General features: G+C 37.5%; 1 protein-coding gene across 5 annotated transcripts in view; it reads right to left on the bottom strand.

Annotated features, from left to right (window-relative positions):
• Positions 1-15,278, bottom strand: part of NME8 (NME/NM23 family member 8) — a 32,853-nt gene that overhangs the window by 11,977 nt on the left and 5,598 nt on the right. For all 5 annotated transcript variants that reach the window (XR_012074591.1, XM_072965225.1, XM_072965228.1 and 2 more), the window contains 5 exons: positions 13,206-13,322; positions 10,830-10,896; positions 9,560-9,633; positions 8,030-8,122; positions 6,716-6,903 (listed from right to left, as the gene is read on the bottom strand). Coding sequence is in view for 4 of the 5 variants with exons in the window: in XM_072965225.1 (XP_072821326.1) it covers positions 6,716-6,903; positions 8,030-8,122; positions 9,560-9,633; positions 10,830-10,896; positions 13,206-13,322 (539 nt within the window). In the remaining variant the exon portion in view is untranslated. The remainder of the gene's footprint in view (positions 1-6,715; positions 6,904-8,029; positions 8,123-9,559; positions 9,634-10,829; positions 10,897-13,205; positions 13,323-15,278) is intronic.

Here is a 15,278-nt window from a genome sequence, read left to right as displayed (position 1 = left end):
ATTTAGAGTTTAGTAAAACAAATACAAATTGAATTTCGCATAAAGACAAGGTGTATCACTCTCTCACATCAAAGGCTATGTATTTAATTCAACTTTCATTGAACCAATCCAAAAATTGATTTCATGAAATCGTATACATTTGACTTAATGAGTTTTTTTTAAAGAAACATCATTATTTATGGAGGAAATCATTGATTCTCAGAAGATCAACTGAGAAATAACTAGCACTTATAAGAGTTCTGTAAGGGGCCAAGAAAAGATCAAAATACAAACACTAATAATAGATCTCTAATAAACCAGCAATGATCAACTATAAAATAGAAAAGTTTATATAATAAAATAATATAGAAAATATTGTCCACAGACAATAGAACAAAAATAAGATACCTAAGAAATATTCTAGTAAGAAATATAAACTCATATTACTTCACTTTTATATTTACCTCTCTCTTCCATCTGAAATTTATTTTTGAGTATAGTATGAGGTTAACATCTAACTTTTCTTTACAATTGAATATCCAATTGCATCAAAAACAAATGGATTGATATGTGCAAAATTTTTTAATGGAAAGACTCATAATATTTTTTTCTTTCTTTTTTTTTTTGTTCTCTTTTCTTGTGATTTGATGACTAGAGAAGTTCCTTTAACATTGTTGTAAAGTTGGTTTGGTGGTGCTGAATTCTTTTAGCTTTTGTTTATCTGTGAAGCTTTTTTTTTCTATTGACATTACAATTTTTTTTAATTGAGGTATATATAGTCAGTTTACAATGTTGTGTCAATTTCTGGTATATAGCACAATGCTTTAGTCATACACGAATATACATATATTCATTTTCATATTTTTCACTGTAAGCTACTACAAGATTTTGAATGTATATCCCTGTGCTATACAGTATAAACTTGTTTATCTATTTTATATATACCAGTCAATATCTGCATATCTTGAACTCCCAGTTTATCCTTTCCCACCTCCCTACCCTCTGGCTACCACAAGTCTGTATTCTATGTCTGTGAGTCTGTTTCTGTTTTACGTAAGTTCATTTGTCTTTTTTTTATATATATATTCTACATAAGAGTGATATCATATGGTATTTTTCTTTTTTTCTGGCTTACTTCACTTAGAATAACATTCTCCAGGGCCATCCATGTTGCAACAAATGGCATTATTTTATCATTTTTTAAGGCTGAGTAGCATTCCACTGCACAAATATATGACAGCCTCTTCATCCAGTCATCTGTCAATGGACATTTAGGTTGGTTGCTTCCATGTCTTGGCTATTGTAAATAGTGCTGCTATGAACATTGGGGTGTGTGTATCTTTTCGAATTAAGGTTTATCTGTGAAGCTTTTGATTTCTCCATCAAATCTAAACAAGAGTGCTAGGTAGAGTATTCTTGATTGTAAGTTTTCCCCTTTCATCACTTTAAATATATCATTCCATTCCCCTCTAACCTATAGAGCTTCTGCTGAAAACTCAGCTAATCACCTTATGGTAGTTTCCTTTTATGTTATTTGTTGCTTTTCTCTTGCTAATTTCAATATTTTCTCCTTATCCTTAATTTTTGTCAGTTTGATTGTTATGTGCCTCAGTGTGTTCCTCTTTGGGTTGATCCTGTGTGGAACTCTCTGTGCTTCCTGAACTTGAGTGACTGTTTCCTTTCCCAAGTTAGGGAAATTTTCAGCTATTATCTCTTCGAATATTTTCTCAGGTCCTTTCTCTCTCTTCTCTTTCTGAGACCCCTATAATATGAATGTTAGTGTATTTCTTGTTTTCTCAGAGTTCTCTTAAACTATCCTCATTTCTTTTCACTGTTTTTTCTTTTTTCTGTTCTGTGGTAGTGATTTCCACTAATCTGTCTTCTAGTTCACTGATCCATTCTTCTGCCTAATTTAGTCTATCCTTGATTCCTTCTAGTGTGTTACTCATTTCACTGATTTTATTCTTCAACTCTGTTTGGGTATTCTTTATATTTTCCAACTCTTTGCTAAAAACTTCACTCTGTGCATCTATATTCCTCTTGAGTTCTCTGAACATCTTGGCCATCACAATAGGAGGTACATAATGTCAGTTTTTCCCATTACTGATGATACTGATGTGGTCAAAGTGGTATCCCCCAGCCTTCTCCACTGAAAAGCTACCATTTCCACTTTGTGAGTAATAAGCAGTCTATGAGGACACTATTTGGAAATGTGCATATTATTCATGCAATGGACTTACCACCCATTGCTGATTCTTGCTGCATCAATTATTATTACATGGTTTTTAATTTAGTTTGGCTTTTTTTATTTTTATTTTAAAAATATTTTTATTGAAGTATAGTCAGTTTACAATGTTGTGTCAATTTCTGGTGTATGTAGATTGGCTTTTTAAAATCTTAATTTGGTAATCTCTGTATTTAATGGGATAGTTAACCTTTTTATATTTAGTTTAATAGCCATACACCTGACTATATTCCTTCCACCTCACTTTATGTATACTATTTTACACTGTATTTTCTTCTTTTTTCTTTCCCTTATTTGGCTGGTCTGAGCATGTTGCTATTCATTCTGGCTTTCCCCCTGTTACTGTGGAAGTTCTGTTATACTTATCCACTGCACTGATGTTTACCATCTTTCACCTGCTTCTGTAATCAAACACGTATGTTCCAAATATTTCCTGCATTCTGGCATGCTGTTTCCCAATTTTAACCCTCCATCCATTCCCGCCTCTTCTGAAAACTCAAATAAGAATCTTAAAATAATTTTAGTTGCCTTCTGCACTCATCTTTCCTCTTTGAAACTTTTGAACCATTTTGCCGTACAGACTCAGTAACTCCTAGGTTTTGTTGAGATAATTTAGAATCTATCAGAATTATCTTCTATTTCAAGAGTCTTCCATCAGCTGTTATAACCCAGAACTATATAAATGTGTGTATGTGTACTCACAAATTCCAAGGTTCACTGATAACTGTTTCTCTTCTCTTTTCCCCCCTATATTGAGGTGTCTTTCATTTTTTTATTTGGTTCTGTCTTCTTCCAAAAATTTTCCATAGAAGGGGTACATAGGTGACATATTCCTAAGCACGTCCTTGACATCTTCCTTTGCTTCACCAGGTAAATGATACCTTGGCCTCATTAAGAATGCAGGGGTTGCAGTATTTCTCTCTCAGTCTGATGACAAGTCCTCTGCCAGTCAGAGACTTTTTTCCTTTATGAGTAACTTGTCCTCGGTTGCTGCAAATGTAAAGTTGGTGGAAGGGATCCTCCTGAAGTCAAGTCACTAGGGGCACATTGTCTGTAGAGACATTTGAACCAATAATAAAACCAAGTAAGGCAGCTTTTCAGCAACACACGTAGGAGCAGTTCTAAACAATGTTAGTGATAAAATACTCCTCAAAACCAGTCTTTCGTTCATCAACCTTCTAAATAGCTCCTGTGGTTAGTGTTTGAATTTCAATAATATATATGTAAGCTTCAAGTTAGCACATTTTTATTATTTATCTTTAATAAACAGTGTACACTGTACTCTGCATGGAGGAATCTATCCTAAAATAACGGAGCTATTGGCAATGTTGCAATTTCTGGAACTCACTGTGAAACAGGAGTTTTATGTATCTCTGTGTATAAAACAGGAGTGTATAGCAAAGACCAGTTCTGAGAAGGTCATTGACAAATCTTCCAAAGTTAAGGCTTACAAATGAAAACAGTACTTCATTTCTGTGATAGACTAATGAATATACATGTTTTTCCTTTTTTAAATAATGCATTAATATAGTTATACAGTATTAACCTGTTGTTTCATTTTTGATATTGTCATATTTATTTTTATCTTTTGCTTATATATTCATACAGGCACCAAATTTATACAAGATAATTTTCACTGTTTATGTTTCTCTTTTTGGTCATTATTGTTTGGGTCATTCAATAATGAGTTCTTAAAATAATTTTGTCATATAGAGGAGAGGGCATTACGAAACTGACCTGCTGCAGGTGTTGGACATACTAAGCACACCACTGCCTGTTCTCTCTCCCTGGAGACGGCGTACAGTGTTTTTTCCCAGGATGTTTCCATATTCGTGGTTTTTCACATCAGTCCAGTTTGGACCACTGTAAGCCCTTTCAATTGGCAGACACATGTGTTTCTTCATTCCAGGGAATTATTTTTCCCTATTCTGTGTTGGATTACACCTTCCCCATCTGTTCTTGCTTCTCTGCATGGAATTTCTCTTCTCAGTGTGTTGATCTCCGCAGTTTATTCTCCAGATTCCTTATGTCTGCTCTGAGGATGCCTGTTTCTTTCTTTCTTTCTTTCTTTTTTCTTGTACTTTGAGCTATTTCTTGCATCTGATTTTCCAAGTCATTCATTGGCATCTCGAGTGACTATCACACCCTGTAATTCTCCATTGAGTATAGGTCAAATTATGATTTTTTTATAATTCAAATTGGAAAGGCTTTTGTCTATGTGTATGTAGCACTTGGAGCTCAGGCACTTTTGTTATGTCAGTCCTGTTATTTTATTGAAGGGTTGTCCTGTCCCTAGCAGTCCTTTTTCACTGGGCTTGTTTTTTGATATTTGAGATCTTCCCTTCTCTGGCTGCTAGGATCCCTTAGGTGTGGAATCATTTTTCTTTGCTGGCTCATTGGGGTTTATGTCTGGATTTTGGTGTGTTAAATGTTGGAAGCCTTGTAGCTGGAAAGCAAGGCAGTCTCTAAGCTACAAGTCCATGCTGTAGAAGCCAGCAGGCCATCCTTCCCTGTAGGAACATTTGGAAAGATCCCTCAGAGAGATGGGCTTCAAGGGCAGGGAATTTAGTAACGCTGCTCAGCTGCATTTTGGACTTCCAGGAGTCAGGAAGGCCCAGTGAAGGCCAATATCTGCCTTGCCCTTGGGAATCACAGGTCTCTGCTTGTTCTTTGCAAGGTCTGATGTTGTCTCCAGGTTCTGCTTTCTGAATCTGAGCTCAGGCACTCTCAACGCTCTCGGTGGAGAAAGCATCACACTACCTTCCCCTTCTCTCCTGCTGGGGACACAAACAGAGCCTCGGCCTCACCTGTGGCCAGCTGCTTGTTAGGAAGGTTCCCTTTGATTCTGGAGAAGCAAGAAAGGTCTGGAGATGGGCACAGAGAGTAAAGGTGTAGAATTCAGACTGTTCTGATCCCAGAAACACCTTTAAAGAATCCTTTAGGATTGTACCTATTACCTTTAATTTAAATGAGAATTTCATAAAAGAAAACAGTAGCGGTCTATAGCTATGCCACATACAGGGATAAACAGGTTACCAAGACTAGAACAGACACTTGCTATGGACAGAGAAATACAGCATGTTCCAGGAGGTGGCACTCTTCTTCACTCAGTCACAGGGTTTAAGGCTGAAAAGGACCTTAGAGATCCTCTGATTTTTCCCCACCTTTGTATCCCCAGGACTTGGCGTATAGTAAGGGTTTTAATAAACACTAGGTGAATGAAAGGATGCATAACAGAATGAATGAACGAACGAACAAATGAGTGAAGACTACCGGGAACTACTTATATATATGACCCCGTATGGAATGTAGCTAACGGAACACCTTCCTCTTCTATAGAATGACTAGAGAACAAAGAGAAAGGTCATTGTCTGTTGTTCTATTATTATTATTATTATATTATTATTATTATTATTATTATTATTATTTTATGTGATTTATTGATTTATTGATTTTTGGTGGGAGGTAATTAGATTTATTATTTTTAGCAGAGGTACCAGCGATTGAACCCAGGACCTTGTGCATATTAAGCATATACTGTTACCGCTGAGCTATAGTTTCCTCCCAAGGTCATTGTCTTTTGAGTTCTCAACACACAGGCTGATTAAGAAGACAGACATGTAAATAGATAATATAAATAATGTGATTAAAGACCATCAAGAAGGAATCTGGAGTCTGGATGGAAAGCATGGGGGCCTGTGTCCTGTTTTTCTGGTTCACCCCCCTTCTCCCAGCCAGCCATAGCATCAGGTGGGCCATCACTGGCATGCAGAATGTTTTCCCACATTATGTGGGTTCAGAAACTGTGAGTGTTTCTCTCTGCAAGGATAACCAACCTGACAAAGACTACTACCCCACATGGAGCTCCTGTTCACAAAAGCGGCCACCTATCACCCCCAGTCCAACTGCTCTACTTTTAATATCCCTTCTTCCTCAGCCCTGTCCTCCACCACCCAGAGAGGAAGGTGAGGCCACCTTGAGCAGGGGAGGAGTGGCAATAAAGAACAAAACTGGACAAATGTGTAAATTACTCGTGAGAGTTTGTGTCCTTGATACTTTCTTTAGATTCTGGATCTACTTAAAAACATGGAAACTGAATCACCATGCTGCATGTCGGAAACTAACACAACATTGTAAATCAATGCGTATTTCAATTTAAAAATCTTAAAGAAAAACTTAAGTACAAGTACAAATAAATTTTTTTTCAATGGCAAATGAAAGTGCACAGAACCTGCTAGGTCCTGTCTGCAGAACAAGAGCTCTGAAAACAGATTCCCAGGAAAACAGGCTCCTCACCACTTCATCCTGCCTGCTTGTGGCCAGTGCTCTGAATAAACACAAGCCAAAGGAAAATGGAATCTCTCAGTTTAAGAGGAAAATACTGCAGACCTTGCAAAATAACGTTAACACATCTCACTCTACCCCCATCCTGCCAAGTGCTTAAATTGTGCTTAACACATTGTACTGGACATGTGTCCTGGTCGGGGCTACCTTTCCAGCTTCTGCTTCATCCCCGTGGCCCTGGCCGTCTCCTGCTGGTCGTCCCATGGTTCTTTAGGTTCTGCCTCAGAATTAGGGTCACTTTTATCCCAGGGAGGCTGTTGTTCCTTTCCTTGAGATATAACTAGAATATAGCTTAAGCCACTTGTCATAAAAGAAACAAAATCTTCAAAGTCAGGCTACAAAATAAAATGATAATGTGTTTATCTCAGGCTCCTGAAACAGATCCATCAACTACAATGGTGGCCCCTACCCAAGTCAAGACCTCCTCCCCATCATGATCACTGGGCAAGAGTTACTTATAAGCCTCTCGTTATCAAGCACATTTGTGAGGGACAGAAGTTCACAGCTAGCAGGGGCTGATCTCAAACACAGTCTAATAACTATTCTCAAACTGCACCATGCTTCCAAATCATCTGGAAGGCTTGTTAAAACACAGATTTCTGGAGTCCGGTCCCAGAGTTTATGATCAGTAGGTTTGGGGTGGGGCCCAGGAATTGGATTTTCTCAAAAGTTCCCAGGGGATGCTGATGTAGCCGGTCCAACCCTTTCCCGGGGCCAAGAGAGATGGTGTGGGTGGCACAGCTAGTTTACAAGGTGCTATCCGGTAGAACTTTCTGTGATAACAGACACGTTCTGTGCTCTCCAGCACAGGCTGCCGAGCCCTTGGAGTGTGGCCGGTGCAACTGAGACCCTGACTTTCTCATTTTATTTCATTTTAATGAATTTAAATTCCAACAGCCACACGTATCTAATGGCTGCCTTACTGAACACTACATTTCTAGAAGATCTGTCTCCTGACCAACACCCTCAAGCCAGGGCGCTTTCCAACACACAGCACTGCCTTTATTATAACCGCCCCCACCCCCAGGCAAAAGAATTTTTTAAAATAGCTTGACAGAAAGGCTTTTAGGTAAAGAAAAGATTAAAGCTTTCCTGTGAAGTTTATGACAAGGAGCCTTCAGCCTGGGATAAGAATCTATAGGAAAGGCTTAGATATTCACTTCCTAAGGGCTGATGCAAGGAGTCTCAGAGAACGTATCGTAGAGAGACCTTTGCTCCCACAAAACACGGTCAGACCATCCACTTTTGCTAGGCTGCCACTGTGTCTACTGGGGATTTCTCCAGGGTCGCCATCTTTGGGTTAACCATGATATGGACACCCTCAGGGACACCTGGAGCTTATCTGGTTGGCCAGAGTTATTCATTTACTTTTCCATAATGAGGAACTTAAATTTACAGGAATCCACTGTATTTGACAACACAATAGCTTCTTTTTTTTTTTTTCTTTTTAAGCTTTCTTACCTGGTCTGCTAATTGACTATAGAAGTACTTGACTTGTTCTTCAGTGAGCAGTCTCTTATCCTCTGCTTCGATGACAAATTGTGCATTGATAATCTTCAATTAGAGAGTAAGGTCAGTTCCAGACGTGTTGAGGGACGACAGGTAAAACAAGCCAAGCACATTTGTTTCCTAGGCTTAACGAACCATCCAGATTTGAATGCATTTCATTCTTCTGCCTCAGCACAAGCCACAGGGTGCTAGGCTGGAGGCGGCTCAAAAATATGCAAAGAAGATCCTTTTCATTCCCCTTACTGTTTACGTTTTCAAGGCTTGAACTAGAGACTCCACAGTATTTCTATTATTTAAGTGAATTGTCTCAAAATGAAAAAAAAAAAAAACTAACTGAATTCCAAGAAAAGATACCATAGCTTTCTGAATCATCCAAGAAGACATACATTGACAAGTACTTCTTAAACATTTATTCTCAAAATTGTTTTAATTTTCTTTTTTTACGACTTTCCTTTGGAAAGGCTATAACTCATAATCTAGTCTATCTTACTCATATAGCCATAAAAATATCCAAATTCTAGGGAAAAAGATATCATTTAAGATTTAGCCATGCTATACTTGTCTTGAAATTTTTTAATTTAATGACAAATTCAGTGTGCATGTCACTCAAGTATATCATGCGTACAATGGACCATCTACTTGACTGGAGTTTAATCAATGATAACACTGCTTTGTCTAAAGAAGGAGTGCATGATGGGAAGTTCATCAAAAGACATCCAACCCCTCCTGCAATAGCTCCCTATGTGACCCCCCCTCTACTGCACATGCCAGTCTTTCAAATTGCAATATAATGTTGTTGTTTCAACACAAAATCATTGTTTAGTGATCAGCAAACCATAGCCTGAAGTCAAAATCTAGCCCACCACTCATTTTTGGAAATCAAGCTTATTGGAACACAGCCAGTCCATTTCTTATTTGCTGTTCATTGTTGCTTTCTCCATATGGTGGCAGAGTTAAACTGTTCTCACAGAGATCATATGCCCCCACAAGCCTGAAAATAGTTACTCTCTGGCTGCTTATAGGCAAAATCTGCTGGCCTTTAGATTAGAATGCAACTTTCCTCTAAAATTTTTTATTTTGGCTCTAAAGCAAAAACTTAAATGCATCCTTAAGTTATCATGTATCTGAAAAAGACCATGCATTTGTGACAATAGAGCAAGATAATGTGAGCTTATAACAAGTTTGCATTGCTAATAACGAAATGCAAAGAAATCCATTAAAATCTAATATAAGAGCTATGCTTTTATCATTTATACTGGATGCTGGTAGAGCAGAGTTATTTAAATAAGGATGTTCTATGGGTCTAGCCATTATAAGACAAAACGGTCAAAGCTTTTAGAGATACTTCACACCAGAAGTTCATTATGTTCTATTTTACTCTAAATGATAAGCTTATCTCCAAATTGAAAATTAAGGGATTATTTTGCAATTAATTTTTACATTAATTTTGTAGTGAAAATATTGTTGGGAAATATTACTTACTTTGTCTTTAATTTCTAGAACTTTGCTAGCAACCACAGCATCGGGTTTGATAATGACAATACTATATACTTGTTCTAGGAAAGAAAACATAGAAGAATTTCACGTTCTTGGCACAAAGCCTAGATAATGAATGATTTGGCAATTAGAAATGCAAACCACTAATGTTCGGTGAATTTGGGTCCACAGCTTTGGTCTTATTATGGCCTTGCAACTATCAAAGAGTTTTTACTTAGAATCAAAGCACAGTTCCAGGATTTGCAAGCAGGAGAAACATTCACAAGAGTTTGCAATCAATAGGCAAAAAAAAAAAAGAGTAGGTGGGCACTAGTTATTTTAATAGAATTCACACGCATGAGAGTCACACCCATGATCCATCCACTCAGTATCACTGGTGACTGGAATTTCAATGCAAGCAAACATTACAAACTGATGCTTTACCATCTATGAATTTATCTGCATTTGGCTACACAGTCTTACACCGAGCTTTTAGTGCAGAATAGCTCACCGAGCTCACTCTTTGCCTCTGTTCCCTCCAGAGTATGAACACACACTCACACACCCACTTAGACAGTCCAGTGAAGGAAACTGTTAACTCTTAAGTACACCAGGAGTGTGGGTCAGCAAGGAAGAAATTCTTCTTACAAGTTTTTGGCAGATGATAAAGGATGAAATAAGAGGAAACTGCTGTCCAGATCATTCACAGGGGACAGGATCCCCCGGTCGAGGGTAACCTCTGAAAGGCTGCTGCAGGTACTTTAGACCAAAGGGAAGGCAAGTGAAGAGGTTGCTTTATTTTATTTATTTATTTATTTATTTATTTATTTATTTATTTATTTATTTTGCAATAAACTAAGGGTTTATTTCAGGGAGCTGAGCAAGGGAGTGGGAGACAAGCCTCAGATCCACTTCCACTTGCTCTTTTTTTAAATTTATTTATGTATCTATTTTATAATATCATATTTTTAAATTGAAGTATAGTTGATGTACAATATATATGTTACAGGTATACAAATAGTCATTCACAATTTGTATACTCCATTTATAGTTATTATAAAATATTAGCTCTATTCCCCATGTTGTACATCCTTGCAGCTTATGTTATACCTGATAGCTTGTACCTCTTAATAAAAGAGGTTGCTTTTTCATAGCTGAGTCTAGCATCACACAAATCATCATTGATCCCACCAGTCCCATCTGAATTAATGTTGATGTCGTTTCCAGCTTTCTGCTGCAAGTGATGCTGTAATGAACATCCGGTAAATTTACTTACCAACACTTTCATAGGCTGCTTCCCCAGCATCTTCTGCGTCTGAGTCCGCAAATGCAACTTCATGATACTGTGGGAAAGAAATGCTAATGAAACAGTTTTATTTTAATATGATAGTGAAAGAGTTTTCGGAAATTTTGTTTCTAAGAAAGATGCATAGTCCAAGGGAGAGAAAGTAAGGTGGAAATGTGCCTGCATTTATCTAACACTACTTTTCCTAAGTTTTCTACAGAAATAAAGTAAGGAATATTTGAAAGTTTGGGGCAGGGTGACTCAGAAATAATGCATATATGGTGTATGGAAAATAGTTAAAAACAAAAAAACTTTAAAATTTCAGACGAGCACAAGGCATAAAATAAGAAAGAAGCAGAGCTTAACAAGTAAGAACGCAATTAGCACGTAATTATTATGTTAAAGATCGAAAGGGCATTTGTAAGCTTCAAGATGCGTTCCTGACCTTTGCACTTAGTAAATCAGGAATAGAAAGATATCTCCTTAACTTATTAAAAATGCCTTTCTCAAAACAATAGCCAATTTCCTATGATAGAATAAAACACTAGGAAGGAAGGGAGATTCTTAATTTCTGGAGCAGCACTGAAAGAGTTTCTGTGAATTACCTGAAAGGTTTATATATTTATATATATACTTTTTTTGGCAAGAGAATGCATAATTTCAGATTCTCAATGGAATACAGACCCAAAATTGTTTGGAAATAACTACACTGAGGGCATTCACTCCTATTATAATCAGGAATAAGAATTATGCCAGCTATGACTTCAAAGTGACCCGACTTGTATTTGCTGGACCTGTGCTGGCCAACAGGGCAGCCACTAACCACATAAGGCCATATTTGAGCACTTAAAATAAGGTTTGCCTAAATGAAGATGTGCTATGAGTAAAAAATACACAGTGCATTCCAAAGACCTAATTTGAAAAAAATGTGGAATACTTTATTGTTTTTTTATTGAGTACATCTTCAAATGGGAGTCTTTTGAATACACTGGATGTAACAAAAGATGTTTTAAAAATCAGTTTCACTTGTTTCTTTTTAAATTATTTTTAATTTATTTTTAAAATTTATTTTATTATTTTGGGGGGAGGAGAGGGAGGTAATTAGGTTTGTTTGTTTTAGAGGAGGTACTGAGGATTGAACCCAGGACCTCATGCATGCTAAGCATGTGCTCTACCACTTGAGCTATACCCAACCCTCCTCCCTTTAATTATTTTTAATGTGACTAGTAGAATATTTTAAATTATGTACGTGGTTCACATTGTGGCTTATATTTTATGACTATTATTGCACTAGACAAGGTAATTAGATAAGAAAACCAAATAACAGACGTATCCAACAAAAACTTTTAAAAAGAAGGAAATCTTGCCACTTGTGATAACATGGATGGACCTCCAGGGCATTACGCTAAGTGAAATAAGTCAGACAGAGAAAGACAAATACTGTATGATAGCTCTTATATGTGGAATCTGGAAAAACTGAACTCACAGACACAGAGGGCACAATGGTGGTTGCCAGAGGCAGAGGGGCTGAGTAGGGAATTGGGTGAAGAAGGTCTAAAGGTACCAACTTCCAGTTATAAGCTGAGTAAGTTCTCGGGGTGTGACATACAGCATGGTAACTACAGAGCTGTAGGGAAAGGGGGTGGGGAGGATAAATGGGGAGTTCAGGATTTGTAGACACTAACTACTATACATAAAACAGATAAACCAAGTCCTAATGTAGAGCACAGGAAGCTATATTCAATAGCTTGTAATGGCCTATAATGAAAAAGAACATGAAAAGATATATATATATACATATATAAGTGAATATATATATATAACTGAATCACTATGCTGTACACCAGAAATTAACACAACACTGTCAGTTGACTATACTTCAAAAAATAAATAAGCAAACATTTTTTCAATAAGTAAGTAAAATGATCATGGAATATTATGAACAACTATAAAAAATAAACACAGAGCTAGAACACACTAAACAGTATTACACTGTATGAATTTATACAATTTATGACACAAATTACAGGCATTTTATGTCATCTAGTCACTATGGCTAGACAGTCATTGAGCCCAGATTTGTAATAACACAGACAATACTGAAATAAATATCCTTTGCTGCATTTGCCTCATTATCTTCTTAAGGAAAATTATTGGAGTGTAATTGCTCAAAGGATACATATTTTTTTTAAGGCCTTTGATTCATACTGCTAAAATACTTCCCAGAAAGGCTGCACTATTTAGACACCTAGGTAATTATAAAATTAGGGAAAATGCTATAAGAAAACAACAACAACAAAAAAGACATAATGTGTCTTTTTAAAATAAATTTTTAAAAATAAAATTGTCAGTAATCCAAAGTATTACCTGAGGGCGAACCATTTCACCTGCTGCAATTTTCCTCTCCTCATTGATCAAGGTAATAATTTTTTGATTAACAAGTGGCGCATTTGCACCCTTGATTTTTGCAACAATTTTGCCATTCTACAAGGGGAGACAAAAGCATGAAGGAAAGCTTTCACTTTCAGGATAAGTCAAGAATTAACTCTTCAACTGGACTAAGTCACCCCACCCTGACCCACACCCCCACCAATCCCTTTTAGCTATTGTAATCAGCCATTTCAAAATAAGTATTAGTGGTAACGAACTTTGTCTCCATTTAGTAAACCAAGCTCTGAGTTCTACCTCCAATTTGTCTATCTCCCTGCATTAAATTTTAATGGTTCTGTCCCGCCTCCCAACATTACTTTCCCTAATTTTGATGTTATGTCCCTCTTGTTTGTCTTTCAACACATATTTACAAAACACCTGTTTACTAGATTGTACCAGGGGTGATGGTATGGAATAATAGTCCTGGTCCCTAATCTAATTAAATTACAAAACAGAAAACAAAAGAACAAAAAACCCCGCAAACACATGTGAAATAACAACCATGATAGGTACCACCTAGATTGGTACAGAGAGCTGGGAGCATCTGTAAGAACTGGTTCTGATTAAGGAGGTCAGTGAAAGTTCTTATCAATATCAGGAAGTGACTCTTGGTTTGAAGTGTGAAGGATAGGTGAGAAATAAAAAGGGGAAGAAAGAGCATTGTAGATAAAAGGAATAGAGATGCAGTAGCCCTACAGCCAAGGGAATCTGGCGAAGGAGGAGCCAGTCGAGTGAGTGAGGGGCTGCCTGGTGTGAGATGAAGCCAGCAGCGTGGAGGAGCCAGGCTGTCCGTGCAGAGCTTTGTGGGTCACGGGAGGGTGCAGCCTTTATCCTGAGTGCAGTGGGAAGCCTCTGGAACGTTTAAACAGAGGCAGGGATCATGACTGGAACTGCTATTGGTAAAGATAATTTTACCTACCATATGGAGAAATGGTTAGAGGTGGAGCAGGAGATGTCTGTATACCAATCAGAAGCTATTCTAGAGGCGAAGAGGGGAGAACTGGTTGCTCGGTCTACGGCAGTGCCTCCAGGGATTGAAAGAGGGGGAAGCAGCAGATGAGTGTGAGAAAGGCGTGATGCTGAAACTGACAGGACCAAGATCGGTGTGGATGGGGTGCGAGGTAAAGAGAGGTCACTATGACGACCTTTCTGGTTCTGGCTTGAGAAACTGGGTGAGTTAAGACGCTATCGGCCAGTCCCGTTTCCGATGAGGGTTGGTGTGGGAGGGGTGTGATGTTGGACCAATTCATGGTGAGATGCCCTTGAGACACCAAGAGGAGAGATAAAGGCACCAGTCGGATACACAAGTCTGGAGCTCAAAGTATAGGATTCAGGCGAAGATAGACACTTGAATTACTGATATGTAAGAGGTGACGACTGAAACTGTGTGTGGAAGAAGTTTTCTAAGGAGAGTTTATAACATGATGAAGTCAACATGGAGCGGCTGAATGAAGAAAGGTGAACCTTCAAAGGAGAAGGAGGGGAGTAGGATCTAAGAAGCGAAAGGAAAACCAAGTCACAAAAGCCAAAAAGAAGCAAACGTTCCAAAAAGGAGGTCGTGGTCTCCATATTCGATACATTTGAGAGGGACAGAATGATGAAGACCTCTGCTTTCAGAAAAGAGCACTTATTATGTTTTTCAGATCATTAAAGTTGTTTATCATGGAAAATTTGGAAAATATAGAAAAGTATAAGAAGAAAATTTACATTATGCATCCTTCCCCCATACATGGAAAAACAGCTGTTAACATTTTGGTGAATACACTGCCTGACTTCTTTCTATGCATTTGTAAATACAAAGATAAAAGCAGTCTTTATAACAAAATAATGATTTTACAAATATCTCCTTGCCTTGGTATATGTGAATATTTATAAACAATTCTCTTCTACTGGGTCCCTAATAAATTTCCAATTTTTCACTCCTGTAAACCATAATTCATCATACAGGTCTCTGATTATTTCCTTAGGAGAGGTACATGCCATTTTATTTTTCTTTTCCCTGATCAACTC

The sequence above is a fragment of the Vicugna pacos genome, chromosome 7 (genome assembly GCF_048564905.1).
Source record: "Vicugna pacos chromosome 7, VicPac4, whole genome shotgun sequence".
Lineage (NCBI taxonomy): Eukaryota > Metazoa > Chordata > Mammalia > Artiodactyla > Camelidae > Vicugna > Vicugna pacos.
This window is presented reverse-complemented; position numbering and strand designations above follow the sequence as displayed.